General features: G+C 36.8%; 1 protein-coding gene across 1 annotated transcript; it reads left to right on the forward strand.

Moving 5' to 3' along the window:
- Positions 1–9322: 9322 nt before the first annotated feature.
- On the forward strand, positions 9323–13659 carry LOC110855652 (neurogenic locus Notch protein). The gene is made up of 6 exons (XM_022104064.2): positions 9323–9787; positions 10325–10449; positions 10524–10710; positions 11049–11384; positions 11912–12337; positions 12681–13659. The coding sequence occupies exons 1-6, from the start codon at positions 9367–9369 to the stop codon at positions 13499–13501; spliced, it is 2316 nt and encodes a 771-aa protein (XP_021959756.1). The 5' UTR covers positions 9323–9366; the 3' UTR covers positions 13502–13659.
- The last annotated feature ends 2208 nt before the right edge of the window (positions 13660–15867 follow it).

Genomic DNA, 15867 nt, shown 5'->3' on the forward strand with positions numbered 1-15867 from the left:
GCTACAAATCGTAACCGACGTGGTAGAGACACATAGCCATTCCGCATGGTAATGATTCATTACTACCTTATTTTGAGTGTATAGTTTGTTTAATACAGAATTCAGAGCGCATTTACTTTTTAAAAAGGAAGCATCATAGATATTTAACAGTGTACATATAAATACCTATACATACAGACTTTGTCCATCTGTCCGTCCGTTAAGAAAGCGCCTCCCAAAGTTTACAAATTTTACATACACTTTCTGCACAAATTTACTTCGCGCTTTCTACTCTTTGGTGATTTGCAAACATTTCGGCCGAACTTGCGCATTGACAGATCGTCCCTTTAAAATTTCACATTAATTGAATTTGTAATTGATTTGAATATGTGTCTTTTTTCAAAATGTGGGAGCATAATCGTTGAGAGTTTTACATATTAAAGACCTGCATTGTAAATAATACGAAATATTTATTTAGGAAGAATAACCTTTATTCTATTAACATAATGCAGTTTACAACCCATTGTTATATAAAAACTTGAACGTGACGTATGTATTTAAATGCCCGGTGACGCAAGTCTACCTGCTTAATTAATGACCGTGAATTTCTGATTGACATTCAAGTTAACATTCAGTCAATTACTTTTACTTTCAAATTTTGAAGTTCTGCATCTTAAAGGGTTTGTAACATTTAAGGAAAAAGGTAGGTCTCACTATTAAATGTGTATTTGAAAAATTGAACTAATCATCGCTTGCATAAATATTTTTATTTTATTTTAGCAATCTTTTTGCAACAATAAAGCGACCTTGGTCCGAATATGAAGGTTATTCTCATTCTGGTCCTTCTCGGGATGTGCATGAATATCCAGGGTGAAGATGAGACGATATCTAAAGCTGGGAAGGTGGTTCATGGTAACGATTATTAACAAGAATTAAAGAAAGTTAATTGTTAATTTAAATAGTTTTTGTTGAGTTTGTATGTAGTTTTGGGGAAGGCGACAGAGTTAAGTCGGAACAACGTTTTTAGAAACCCGGTCCGATTTCATTTCAAAAATATAAAATATAATCCGATCCGTTCTGTTGATTTCCAAAAATATCCGATCCATTTTATTGATTCCAAAAATATCCATTCCAGTCAGATCTGTCTTTTTATTTTCCAAAAATATCCAATCCAGTCCAATCTTGAACTAAGAAATATCCAATCCTATCCGTTTTTTGGGTTTAAAGATACCCAACCCAATCAGATCAGATCAGGCCTCGGATCATCCAAGAAAAGTTAACCCCCGACTAAACTCTGCACCGAATACAAATTGACAGTCTACAAGTTATAAAAAATGCAGATTTTACAAAATCAGTATGCAGAACTATGTCATTATTTCCAGAGCCCGCGCCTGCAAAAGGGTTGCTCCCTTGCGATGTTCTGACAGTTCAGGGGAAAGATATCCATGAAGGCTATTGCAGCTCAGTGAAGGACTGTCCTGCTACAAGAATTCCGGTTATGCATACAGTTTGTCCTAACGCGAGGCAATATTGCTGCATCCCATTGTAGGATGTTTGTACGCATTCTGGAAATATTACGATAAATTAAATTTTATCAATTTTAAATTTCTGATTATGTATCTACGTAACTTTTTACAAGCCGCGCCGATTTTTGATTTGATTTGATTTTTTCGTATAACGCTTTAGGTTATTCTAGTGTAGCTTTTAGTATTTGGCTAAATTTTGCAAAAAATGATGAGTGAAACACTGAAATACATTGTAAATATAAGTTTGTTTGTTCGTATGTGTGTATAAAATAATGCAATAAGTAATATATAAAATCCTTTGAAAAATAAGCCGTATTTTTGTAACAAATGTATAGAAATTGGGATAATAAAAGAAAATCAAAAGGTTCTGTATACGTACTTATTCATCGTTAAAATTCGTGGGTATATATTTACATTTTACTGTTCGCTTATTTAATAATTGGCATAATATTGATAAGTAATATTACATAATAGCTTAATGGTTGCCATAATAGTGCAATAGCCACGTATCATATCCCCGATTAGATTGACATGATGAGGCCGGTGATGGGCCCCAGCACATCAATCTTACGGGGAAATAAACAGAAACCAGGTAATACACGTTAAAAACTTATTACAAGAGACCAGGGAAGTTTGTTTGCCGGACGGGAATACATGCGTTACCTGACTACCGAACCACTTATTGCGTTGTCTTATAAATTTATTGTCTTGTCCCGTATTTTGCGTACCAGAAGTTAGGCTATTCACTTTCCGGAACCATTGTAATAAGTAAAGTAATCAGTTCCTCTTTATATAAATACATACATGTACTATTTGTTAAGTGAGGAATGCCGACAATTACAATTACTAAAGATGTATGCACATTACATAGTTTGGTACTTCAATCTCTTGACATTTTGTTTGACATTCTTCACATGCAGAAAAAATAAGGTGTGCCCAAATAGGTAAATAAATCATGCTCATGTTATCATGTGTACACCAATTATTTATTACTCCTTACTACTAACGAAGATCGGCGACAAACATGTCGGATATGTGCATTGTAAGTATTTATTTAATCGACTTTACACTCTACACGGGTATGGAACTTGGTGGTGCACGCATACCGGGTCTTGGTCAATTATATGGATGGAATTGTCATTACAGGTATGCACGTATAATGCAGATACCTAGATGATAACAGCAAGTGTTGTATCACAGACGAGGTTGTGTAGCTGCATACTTTCTGTGCTGAAATTGTAAAAATTCGGTATTCAATTCGAGCATTATATTCTGAAGAGAGATTTCCCCAGTTTTCGGGGATTATTACACTCTTAGAAATGGGGTTACGATTATAACCAAAAAGTAAAAGTATGTGACTTTGCCGCAGTGGTAATAAATTTGTCATCAAGTGGTTACAATTGTCACCGACTAATTATAAAGTTTCACTGACTTGGTATTAAATTGTCACCAGAAATAATAAATTTATAAACAGTTGGCGACAAATTCATAACCACGGCGGTAGAGTCATATACGTTTACTTTTTGGTTACAACCCCCTTCTAAGAGGGTACTTGATTTTTCTCAGCAAAATTGCTAAATTGTTGTTAGTAAGCCATTTATTCCTTGAAACTGCCGTGTGGTGTACCCATGCAATGTACTACTTTTCCCATCTCACGCCAATACACCTCATCATGCTTACCAGTTATTACTCGTCAGTAATATGCACAAAAATTAGTAGTAACCACATACTGAATTTGCGGCAGGAATCTTCCATCTTACAATTTGTCGCTAAATTTCCTCACTGTGGGGAAGGAGTAAATCTGGTCGCTCCTCGTGATGGTAAGGGTTTGATTTAATAGATAAATTTTTGGTATTCATCCATTGCAAAAAAGTTTGCAAGTTTGTAAAAAATTGTGCATACAATTATTTTGCTAAACCCGCCAAGAAAATTTCGTTTAGGCCCGAATTTTTCCTCTAAGATTGTGCTGTCATGTGAATATGCTAACTCGTAATGGATACCCTAATTGGAATTAAAAACACTTAATTACTAATGACTTTATTTTCTAAGGTGTGCATTTTAATTGGGAAATCGTGCAAACCCTAGAAATAGTTTCGATAACAAGCAACCACAAATTTCTTGGTCACAACTTAACCCAAGCCTCGCAAAACTCAGGTCAAGTCGTCTGTTTCCTAATTCTTCCTGTTTGGAGTGAGTCTGAAGAAAAATTCGTAATTGATAAGGAAATCGTTGATAAGGTAAAATCAGAAAATATGAGTATTGCTAAGCACTGATAAGTATACAATACATGTTCACATGCTGTTAGGAATTTGGTGTGGTTAGGCAGATATTTATTTCTCGGTGTTAAAGTTGCTATTGTTTGGTATTAAAACTATATAGGTCCGAACAAATTTTCTACCGATATGTTAGAATTTTAATACCGAACAATTACGGCATACATTATATTACTTATCTATCAAAACCACTTTGGTAAAGTCGCGAATGAATACCATTTGATACTATTTTGCTACTGGATTTCTAAGAATGTGTCCATCCGCATATATTTAAATACGTACATATATGTACAGCTATGTCTTACCTTCCACAGATAAGCACGGAATTTGAGAAATATAAAATACTATGGAAAATTCGAAAACCCATCATTTTTTTCGTCTTACTCGGAATTAGACAACATCTACCCAACGTATCGTTCCAGCATTCCATTCTTCGCCGCTTATTTCCTAACACGACAAATTTTAAACTAAATTCGGACATTTACGCAATATTTGCCCCTTCCGTGCTTTCCTCTTTAAGAAAAATTTCAATCTGGGAAATTTATTCGGTTAAAAGCAACAAGTTCTATAGTAGAATACGAATTTCACATCAATTATATCCTGAAGGACTTATCTGGATGGATGGAAGGGTTGATAGACGGACAAACTTTGGTGGACTTGGACTCACCATTTCTGCTCGAGTAAGACTAACAATTTATAGCTTACACCCTTAAAAATTATGTTATGTACTTTTTGAAAAGTAACTTCACTCTGAATTAAATATTATGTAAAATACACTTGAGTCAAAGTAACATTGACCTGAGAAATGGTCGAGTTTGGTCTGGATTTTGTATGCTTAATTTACTTAATATAGAATTCAGGGTGTTTACATTTACTCTTCAAAGAGCTATTTTTAAGAGTGCATAAATAATCGTCCTGGTTACACTATTTATTTATTCATACAGATGGAACTGGACCCTGCCTGGTCTATAGTTGCCCCTGTAAATGGTAAATTAACCCTTCTTGGTGGAACGGCAGCTTATTTTTATTGGGATTTAGAAAAATCGCTAAATTGCACGTACGTACTAGTTCATAATCCAATACTTCTATTTCCCAACCAATTATTCACTTAAGGTATAACCTGATCCTTAAACACAGATTGGACATAATTTGGGGTCAGAATCTTCTCCTATTAAAAAATAATACGTTAGGCGGGAAGACTCTGGTCCAGCTTAATTCAGGAATTGCCGATGTTCCATTGAGTATGGCATTAGTTGATGAATTTCGTGCCAGAGGGGTTACATTCTTACAGCCGACATCGGTTACATTGTACGCACATATTTCTTTGCAAACATGCATTCATTACGTTTTTGGAAAGATCTCTTTAACTTTTTAGTGTGTACCTCTTCTTCCAACAACCGTCACAGAATTCTATGCGAAACATTATAATTGTCCCGTTAAAAGGGGAAGTTTGGGTGTGCCTCGTTTCTGTCTGGGTACTCATCCTTATCGCGATCAAGATTGGGATATACTTACAGAAGTGGACAACTAGCCAAAAAGTACTCTTCAATCCTGCGGGAAACCATGGCAACGCGGAGAGCCCAAAGTTTAGCCAAACTTCCATCGGATTATGGACAATTGCGGCCAGTTGTCAAAAATGTATGTTGAGTAGCTAGTGCATTGTTAGAAATGTGGTATAGGCACCCAGTATTGATTTCGTGGTATTAAAGTGGCTACCGCTTGGTATTAAAATTATTCCGATCCATAAAAATTTACTACTGATAAGGTAAAACTTTAATACCGAGCTATCACTATACTCAATTATCTATCAGTACTACTTTAATTGAGTCATTCATTAATACCGCGTGGTATTATTTTATTATCGGATTTCTAACAGTGTATATTAAAATCTCGAATAACTTTAATTTCACTAATGCTCTTTTTAGCATGGAATTACTCTCCAGAAAGTATTCCTCTCCAAATAATCTTTCTGTCGGGGTTATTCTGCAGTTTTGTGGTGCACGTGGCTTACACGGGTGCCATTTTATCAACCTTATCCGTTTCTTATCCTCCCGTTCAGGACTTTATGGATTTGGTCAATCAAAAATTTACCTTTACTGTGTACATCAAGAGCGACCCATTTCAGCAGATACTTAAAGTTTGTGGATCATTTTATTCAACTTTTAAACATTTATTGGGCTTACTCACGGCAATCTGCGAAAATCTCTCAAATTAATCATGGCCACATCATAACTTGCGAAGTGTTAGGTGATTTCCTGAAATATTTTCCGGAAAGCTTTTGCTTTTCTCTCAATTTACTCAAGAGATGGGAACGTTTTAATTTTGAAAACTCATTCCCTTTATTACATAAGTATTTCAGAGGACGTAAATAATCCATCCAAATAAACCAAATTAAAATGAGATAACAGTTTAGGATAACTTTTTACAGATTTTCCAAATATATGTATGAAGCCATATTTCGTGAATACGCTCATGGCACCAATTTTGTTTAGCTTCGCAAGTTTGTTACATGAGGAATTTGTCGTGAGTAGGTCCTATTAATTTAGTAAGGTAACTTTGTATGTAGCTTTACATAAATATGGATATAATTTATTAATCATTTTTTAGCACCTGATTTCCGTGCATAACCTTCCCCAAGAAATTATAAAGGTTGACCTACCCTCCGAGATCAGTCACCTGTTGGAGGGTGACCCACCCAAAGCTTTTCTCAGTTATGAAGACGTCTTTTACAGAACGGCGTTATACCTCAATTATACGAAAGCATTTGTCTGCCAGTCCTTAGCAAAGGTCGAGCTGAGTCGAGTTCCTTACAAAAGTGCGATATTTTTAAGGAAAGGATCCCCACTAACGGAAACACTAAATTATAAGTAAGTATTACACTCTTCGCAGCAATGTTAATCTTGTGAACAGTAAATGCATTCTGAAATTCATATTCTGAACTCGAAGTAAAATTGACAAACACCGGAATAAACTTTACTCTGGATTAAGTTAGCGTCGCTTTTGATCTATGTAATATAGTTTACTTACTATATGTAGAACTAAGAGTACATTTACATACTTTTTAAAAGGGTACCATTGCTTCTACGAGTGTACATAGTCCATAGAGTTAAGGATTAATTATGGGTTAATTTCAATTGTTTTAAATATCACAGAATAGTTCAGAGGAAAGAAAGAGGAATCAATTCACGACACGTTCGTCGCTACGAGAAAGAACATTTAATCCAGTGTAAGGACCCCTTTAAGAGGAGAAAGTCTCAAAGGGAGCCTGTCGCCCTGCGTCATCTTGTGTCCGCCTTCATGATCATAATTACTGGTTACCCTGTCACATTGTTGCTACTACTCGTTGAAGTGATTGGGTTCAAAGTGGATTAATTGGAATAAATAAATTCTATGTTTTTTTTTTCAAAACTAAGAATTACATATAACCGTAATATTTCCAAATCTTTGTCTGAATTTTCTCGTCTCACATTCACCAATTGAAATGCAGGCAAAATTGTATAAGAGTAAGAACCTCGCAACTGTGTATATACATACAATTGAGAATGGATCGCCAAACCGAGAAAAAATGAGATCTACGTTAATATGCTTACCATACTTTCTTAAAGCAACATTCTAACGTTCATATTCTTGTACATATGTACATATGCATGCAAATACGTCAAACTTATTAACTTGATCTCACAGGTACACTCGTAAAAATAATGTTATCTTCTTGAAAAGTAAATCTACCCTGATTCTAAATTAACTAAACGCTACAAAATTCATCTTTAAAAGATTCAAAGGGTAGAGGAAGGAAGAAGAGGTTTAAAAGATTTACGTATTTACGTAAATATGTACGTCACAAGTTTTAACTTTGTCCCATTCGAGGCAGGTATAATAGATAAATAATGTTTTTTGCAAAATGAGTCAGCCATGGTGGTATAGCAACAATTCTTAATTCGCAAAATACGTCTTACTCATTGCAACCATGGCTGGGATGTTATGTAAGTTAAGTTTTTTAACAGATATATGTATTTACATGCATGCCAAACAATCATCTCTCTACTGATCATTTCAGAAGCTTCGCACCGTGGGGTCAGACTGTATGTATAATTAATCAGTTAGCCACATTGACACACAGAGGTGGAATGGAATTGTAAGAAATTATTCAAGTTCATCTATGACAAAAAATACAGTTGACGACGGCTAGGGGGCCGTGCATACTTAGAGGAGGAACTCGATTTTTTGACGTATTTTCATACGTACCTATCGTACACAGTATCTTCCATGTTATAATTTACATAATATATATGTATATACCTACTCATTTTACACCTCATCCCAAAAGTTGACCACATCACTTTCGCAGGGTCCTACATTTATTGGCAAAATTATCAGGACAATTGTTCAGTTTTTTTTCTTGTTGAATGCTCAAATCTCACTATTTTTATTTCGATGTGCTTGAGCTACCATGGCAACAAGATGGTATATGATGCTGCATACGTGTATGTACATTATGCATAAGTATGATCATGTGTGAGTGCACATTTATCTGAACACGACATGAGCAGATACATAAATTTGGAAGGGAGAAGGATAAAATAGAAATTAAAATCGGAATTTAACGTCAAGATTTTCATGTTAAGATTTAGATACACGACGTATTCAAATACATAGATTATTAAACAAATTCAATTAATCGACCAAGAGTGCGCTATAAATAAGTATGAGTGGTAATTACATAGTTAACTATGTAGATACATATTATTAAAGCTTAATAATTTGACATACAGATATATATGTATATTTATAAGTGGTTGATCACCATAGCAGGATTACACGAATAGAATTGAGTATTTTACATACATATGTACATGCTGAAACATATATATGTACATATATATATATGTGTATATGTAAATACAAATATGCTTGTATTTACTTAATTACATAAGTGTTATGATCGATTTTGGGGGAATTTTAACAAAATTACCACATTAACATAATTATGATACCCTTCCTATCATTATCTAAATACATACAGTTAGCAGGAAGGTGGTCTGACAGCAACCATTTGTACGTCACATCTTTCAAGTACCATCCTTTTACCTGGATTTGTACACCTAACTTATTATTATGCAGGCTGCAACAAGATGAAATAATCGTCGCATTAAATAAATTAATAAATAAAATAAAATTTGTCATCCTCTCAATTCGCAGAAAATTAATGAATCAACGTCAACAATGCACACTAACCAACTCGTTTCTTCTCTTTTGTCGCTTCTTGATCAGTAAAATTTGTTATTGTTCTGCACAATAAAGATTGACTCATCGCAAATCCAGTATTTAAATGAGGTCTAGTTCACCGTGGTGAAGGGGCCGTACAAGAAAACGTCATCAATTTTATTAATTAACGTCAATTCATGTCAAATTACGTTTTTGTCCTGTAGAATGTTGTCCTAAATGACATGAAGTCCTCGTTTTTCGCTGATTTCTGATGACACAATTTTTGCACAGCCCCTCTCGCAAATTTACCTCGCGTCCTATAAAGTTACCTCGTCTCCTTGAAATTTGCACAGTGTGGGTCCAGGTGTTCTCAAGTAATTATCATGCCGTCCCAAGTTTTGTCTTACTTTTTCTTCGCCTCCACCTTAATTGGTGGGGTACTTTCCTTAAGTACCGAATTTGACCTGCCCTCCGCCCGAATTTACACGATCGCGGGTAACAATCGTCTCACCCAGTGGAACAAGGTTGACCCTGCGACGAGGGAGACGACGATCGAGCATGAGGACAAGATCCGGCTGGACTGTACAGCCAACTATGCCGTGCAGTGGATTTACACGGGCGACGGAATTCCGGCATACACAACGACGAATAAATACTCGAGGACGAATTCGCACGGGGAGACGACCTCGGAGTACATTTCGACCGTGGTGATTGATCCCTTGAAGGAACATCATACGGGAAGGTATCAATGCTCACCGGGAGAAGAAGTGGATCTGAGGACGTTCTTTTATATTTTTGTGCCAGGTGAGAAATTAATCGGTTAGAAAAAAGTGAAAATGAAAAACTGAGACCGAATTACCATTAAAATACATTGCAAAGGTTAGCTAATTTCATCTAAAAATGCGTCTTTTTGCACACTCATGAAGAACGTATACTGCATTTCATTAGTAAAGTGGAACTTAAGGCGGACCTCTACATATGTACATATTCTCTTATATTTTCATGCAAACAAATTGTTTCGATTTTAAGATCATTAGATTTTTTCACCTGGCAAGCTCATGATTCGTAAACATTTGTTTCGAATTTTGATAAATCATTGTTTACAAAAATCGAGCAGTATAGTAATTTTCGTAACGATTATGTAGAAGCAAATTTGAGTATGCAAAGTTTTTTATGGTGAAATGGGCATGGTTATTTTTCTTGAAAAACTTCCTCCAGAAATATATGAATCCCATGATGAATTACATCGAAACAATTTTGATTGAGACAATTTGCGAATGGAATGTTTACCATAACTCGCTTTTTGAAAGTTGAAGTCGTATTTTTATTTTTGAATTCCAGGGCAAAATATCTTCACGTCACTATCCGGACGGAATATCGTCTTGTCCAAGAACGGATCCGCGGTGACTATTCCATGCAAAGTTTCTCATCCAAATGCTGCCGTCACTTTGGAGAAATCCGAAGCTGTGAGAGAAGCTTAAATTCATTGCAGACTTTATTAAATGAAGACTTTCTTGAAATGTTTTTTTACTGTTTGCAGGGAAATCTTCGTCGTGTCCGAGTCCGAGCCGATGATGCTGTCACGTACGATCCAAAAATCGGTTTTACTCTGAAACTCAACAAGATCGAAAGTCCGGAAGGAACTTATGTTTGCACAGCGAGATTTGGCTCGTACGTTCGATCCGTTGAGTACAAAGTGCTCTCATACTCAGCCAATTATCAATCAGGTATGACATTTACTATATTTGTAAATTGCTTCGGAAAAATTGGCATTATTCTGCAAATTGAAAAAAAAAACTGCAGAACTAGATCAGTAAATTTGTGTGAAAATCCAGTATCTAGGTTTTGTCTCAATTTACAAATTGTCTTTATAATTTTGGCACAAAAAACCTTGTCAAGTTTGGCTTTATGAATTTTCCATTTTTTCTTTGATTTGTTGCTACAAATTTTGAAACACTCAAATTACAATTAATTCTTGCCATTTGTTCTTTGAGATTTTCAATCTTTGAAAAAAATGCTTTTTTATTCCCCTGAACAACTTCCCAATAAAATTTCAATTTTTCAGATCAAAGCATCCCTGCAAAGTTACAAAACAAGTGTAAAAAGCGATGTGGGGAAAACGCGTACTGTGACGTAATCGATGGACGAGAAACTTGTCAATGTCTCCCCGAATTCGGGGGCGAACCAGACGTCAAATGCGTCATCAAGTGTAACGCCCATACCGATTGTCCTTCAACAATGTCCTGTTTCGTGGACCGCCAGTGTCGCTCGCCTTGCATTCACTCTGCTCATGGCTGCGGAATTAATGCAGTTTGTCGCGTGGAGAATCATCGACCGGTCTGCGCATGCCCGAAAGACTGGTTGGGTGATGAAACTATTCAATGCTTCAACTCGGTACAAGGTAAGGAAACGAGGAAATATTATGCACAACGTGCTAAAAATATAACAAATTAAAAATGTGAGGAATACTTGCACAAGAAATTTTAAAAATAGTTTTTTTCTGGCAAGTTCTCAAACTTTGAAAAAAGCTTCCAAATTTATTGAAATTTTTGGAACGAAAAATATGCTATTCAACTATCAAAAAAGGACGATGAACTTTTCAAGATACTTCGAAAATTCGGATCCTTCAGTTTTTTATCTGCAGGATATTCGAGATTTTAATTTTTAACGTAAAAATATTGACCCAATTCTAGAAGTCCGTGATAACATTGTAAAATACAAACATTTGAATACAAAATTTTACAAATATTGGTAAAGAAAATTAGCTCCCAAATTGTTGCAAACTTGCTCAGATCAAGGCCTCTTTTTTATTTTGTAAAACTTTGCAAAAATTATTATGCAAAACTTAGAAAGTTACGAATTGCTGCGACAAATGCCTCTATATTGTCATCTTTTGTGTTAAATTACATATTTTATCTAAATTTCTAGGTTCCGAATCGGACCGTTCAAGACCCGAGCCATCCCCACAATCTCCCCAACGCCCTACTAAGACACCCCCGACTTCGTCCGGGATTAAATGCGGGTCCAACACGGACTGCCCCGACGACATGACATGCATCCGCGCCACCGCCTCCACTACGTCCGGCAAGACTTGTGTGAATCCCTGTCAAGCGAGAAGATGCGGGGTCAATGCGGAATGCAAGGTTACCGAGCGTCGATCCAGCTGCGAATGTCTGCCCGGATTCTTTGGCGATGCTCGCCTCCAATGTGACAAGATTGGCGAGAGGGAAAATAATCCATTTTCCGAACCACTGATCCAAGCTGACCAAGAATTCGATGAGAAGAAATATGCACGCGAAGAGTTCGAACGGTGGAGGGCAAACAGGTGCAAGAATCCGGAAAAGTGTGGTGCAAGTAAGCGGTTTATTTAGAAAAAAAACAATTATTCATAAATTTTAAGAATTCAGGGAAATTACTTTGATGATAATTTATGATTATCAAAATTGTCCAATTTCCCTAAATCAATCGGGGTATTCGTTACGAGTTCGCTTGTTATCATCGCAACATAATTTTTAAAACAAATTGTGAACTAAATACTACGCTAATTTTTTGCAAATTTGCGAACTTCGTTTTGTTTGGCTGCTCTCGATGCGAACTCGTAGTGAATGCCCCCATTACTTTAATGCCAATTTCGATCTTCACAAAATTTAATCAATTCAGACGATTGATTTCTAATTAATAATTTTCCTATTTATAGATTCCTCCTGCCGCCTCTCTCCCTCCGGCTCGGATCAATGCCTTTGCGCCCCCGGCTTCCAAGGTCAACCACCCAAATGCCGCGCTGAATGTAAAGACAACATCGACTGTCCCGCCGCACACGCCTGCGTAACCGACAAACGCGTCGGGTATCCCACCTGTACAAAAACTTGTGGTTCCCGCGTCTGCGGCGCGCATGCGGATTGTATCCAATTCGACGACGGCAATTACGAATGCTACTGCCCGCCCGGCCTCCATGGTGACCCGCTTGTCAAATGCGAATCCAAAGAAGCCCGCCTGGGTCGCGATTGTTCCACCGATTACGACTGCGGGATCAAGCTAAGATGCGAGATCGGTGCGGACGAGCGAAAATGTGTGGATCCCTGCGAATCTAAAAAGTGCCGAAACGAATTTGTTTGCGAGGCGGATAATCACGGGGCAAAATGCGTCTGCCCACCAGGCTATACGGGAAATGAGTACGTCGGATGTAACAAGGATGTCATCGTGGACACTGAGACTATACCTTGCGCAAACATTTCTTGCGGGGAAAACTCGGAATGCCGCACAATCGAGGGCAAATCAAGCTGTCAGTGTCAGTCAGGTTTTGTTGGGAAGCCTCCTGCCTGTATTGCTGAGTGTTTCTCCAACTTGGATTGTCCGACAGATTTGACTTGTATTTCGAAACGGTGTCGCCACCGGTGCGGTGGGTGCGGGAGGAATACGAGGTGTCGCGTGGCGCCTAATTTGGAGCGGAATTCGGTCTGTACATGCTTAGAAGGGTTTGAGGGAAATCCGTACGTTGAGTGTCATCCGTTTCAATAACAATTTTATCTTACGAGTTAAATTGATATATCTTGCAGAATAAAATTAAAAATATAAATCTGCGTTAAAAAGTAATAAGAATTTACTAATTCAGTGAAAATAATTTCGTAAATGCAAGAATTTCATAATAAACATTTTTTAATGTTCGTCTTTATTAATTTTGCAGTTTATGAAATATGCCTAAGGGTAAATATCATTGTTAAATATGTAACTTCATATTACCGACTGACACGCATATTTAAATAACATGCATGATTTTCAGTAGTAAACTAGTGCCGACATAGATTTAAATGATTACATATTTAAATTGGTATTACCCCATGTCGTTCTATAAGCTGTATACCCTACATAAGTTATAAACAATTACATATTAGCTAATTATAACGCTCAGAATACAAATTCCTAACAATTACACAAACACTTGAATATTTCAAATGAAATAACTACTTATAACAATCGCACACAACACATTCAATTTTTAAATTAAACTTAATAATATCTAGTCTGAATTGATAGTCTTCACACAAATTTTGACCACTTTGTGACGCCGTGAAGGTCTACACCGACATTTTTGCAAACTTGTAATCAACCCATTAAGAACGTGGATACACGCCCATAAGCTAAATTCCATAAAATACACAAAGCTACGCCTACATTCTACCAGAATACTGACAAACGAAACAGATAGAAAAATTCCACACAGCACGAACACTTCTTTTACAGACCCCATTGAAATGGAATTCGCCTCGTGAAACGTTATTTGCTCCCTCCCATTGGACATAACCACTGCGAAATGTTTCCTGTAATCTGTATGATTCTTTGCATAGTGTGCATAAAGAGGAACGTAGAGCTCTTCAAGTTTTCTCCATCTATCAACCATCCCATTGCTTAACAGTTGTCCTAGTCGTTTAAGAAATATGGGTAAAAGATAATTCCTTTTTAGCACCTCGACGAAAACCTTGTTAAATGGTGTATATTCCTTGCCATACAAAATTAAACGCTTCTCCGTAGACTGCAAAAGTTTGCCATTCATACGTACAATTTGATCACTATCCATAATTGCAAACGTTTTTTCAGGGTCAATCACCTTGTTTGGAGACACTCCAGACATTGCTTGCCGGCTGTTACGAAGTAATTTTGAAATTCCTGATTGTGACATGTATTCATCTACATCCTGATGAATAAAAATAAGTTTTTTTAGCAACTGTCGAAACATATTCATCATTTCTGGACTGTCCTTGAATAAATTTACATATTGTGGAACGAGATAGTCGTTAAGGATAGGTATTTTACGGATTGGGCGATCAGTCTCATCCAAATACCAGGAGTGTGTCATAATAGGAATCTCTGAATCCGCCAGATCAACCAGAGATGATGGTAGTCTTGGGGCTTTAACCGCGCTAAGAAATGAGAAGACAGATCCGGTATATAAATTATCCATGATTACGTAACAGCCACCCAGAAACCAGACGGTGAGGATGGGTACTGCGACACATGCCCGATTATTAAACATCCGTAAACTCTCTCCATTAACTTGTCGAAGTAGGATACAAGTCACATTAAACAAGTCCTGAGTCACGTCAGACATAAAGTTTTCTACTGTTTTAATCCTAGAAAGTCCAATGACGAACGTAATTGTAACGCAAGAAAGGAGTAAAACGACCCAAACCATGTCGTCAAACGGGGATAAAAACACATTCATTCCATCCAGCGCCTTCGGAAAGGGTGTAACATACCCAGTACCCGCAAAAGAACTGTTATAAGAAAAACTCATTGTAGCGAACCCAGTTTATCGAATTTCGAAAAAATAAGTCCAGAACTGAAAAGCCAATGAAATTTTGTGTAGGAAACATTATTCACTTTTCAAAATGTCAATCTCATAAGGCGACACGGGCCTAGAATCTTGGTATCCACCACGCGATCAGAGTACGCACGCGTTCCAGCGGGGATTGGCCTCATTTCTATACCGTTGAATTTTTGATGGATTCCAAACTTATATGGGGTTTAACACATACATCCAGCTAAAGTTTGAAAAATATGCCATACTCCAGCAGGTTGAGGTTCGGTGACAATCAATTTTTTGCTTGATCCGAAATGGAGTCAGGAATTTTGGATTTCAACCACCCAATTACCATCTTGGCCTCATGAACAGGACCTTAGCCCTGTTTGAATGTCACGGTGATATTTTTGAATAGGAAGTGGTTTAGTGGTTCCACAATTCGCTCGAGAACTTGAACAAATAATTTTTGGCACGAAATTTCACCCCCAGAGAAAAATAAGTCACTTTTTCGGCGCAATTCAACTTATGCCCAATCAAAAAATCGTAAAATCAATAAGGTGGGTAAGGTGAACATTTTTGAAATTTT

This window comes from Folsomia candida, unplaced genomic scaffold (assembly GCF_002217175.1).
Source record: "Folsomia candida strain VU population unplaced genomic scaffold, ASM221717v1 Fcan01_Sc013, whole genome shotgun sequence".
Taxonomy (NCBI): domain Eukaryota; kingdom Metazoa; phylum Arthropoda; class Collembola; order Entomobryomorpha; family Isotomidae; genus Folsomia; species Folsomia candida.

What these genes read in the sequence shown, in the direction of transcription:
- LOC110855652 (XM_022104064.2), top strand. Translation starts at nt 9,367, where the DNA reads ATGCCGTCCCAAGTTTTGTCTTACTTTTTCTTCGCCTCCACCTTAATT. An exon ending in ATGCTTCAACTCGGTACAAG is followed by an intron (nt 11,385 to 11,911) that starts GTAAGGAAACGA and finishes CTAAATTTCTAG; the next exon opens with GTTCCGAATCGGACCGTTCA. An exon ending in TCCGGAAAAGTGTGGTGCAA is followed by an intron (nt 12,338 to 12,680) that starts GTAAGCGGTTTA and finishes TCCTATTTATAG; the next exon opens with ATTCCTCCTGCCGCCTCTCT.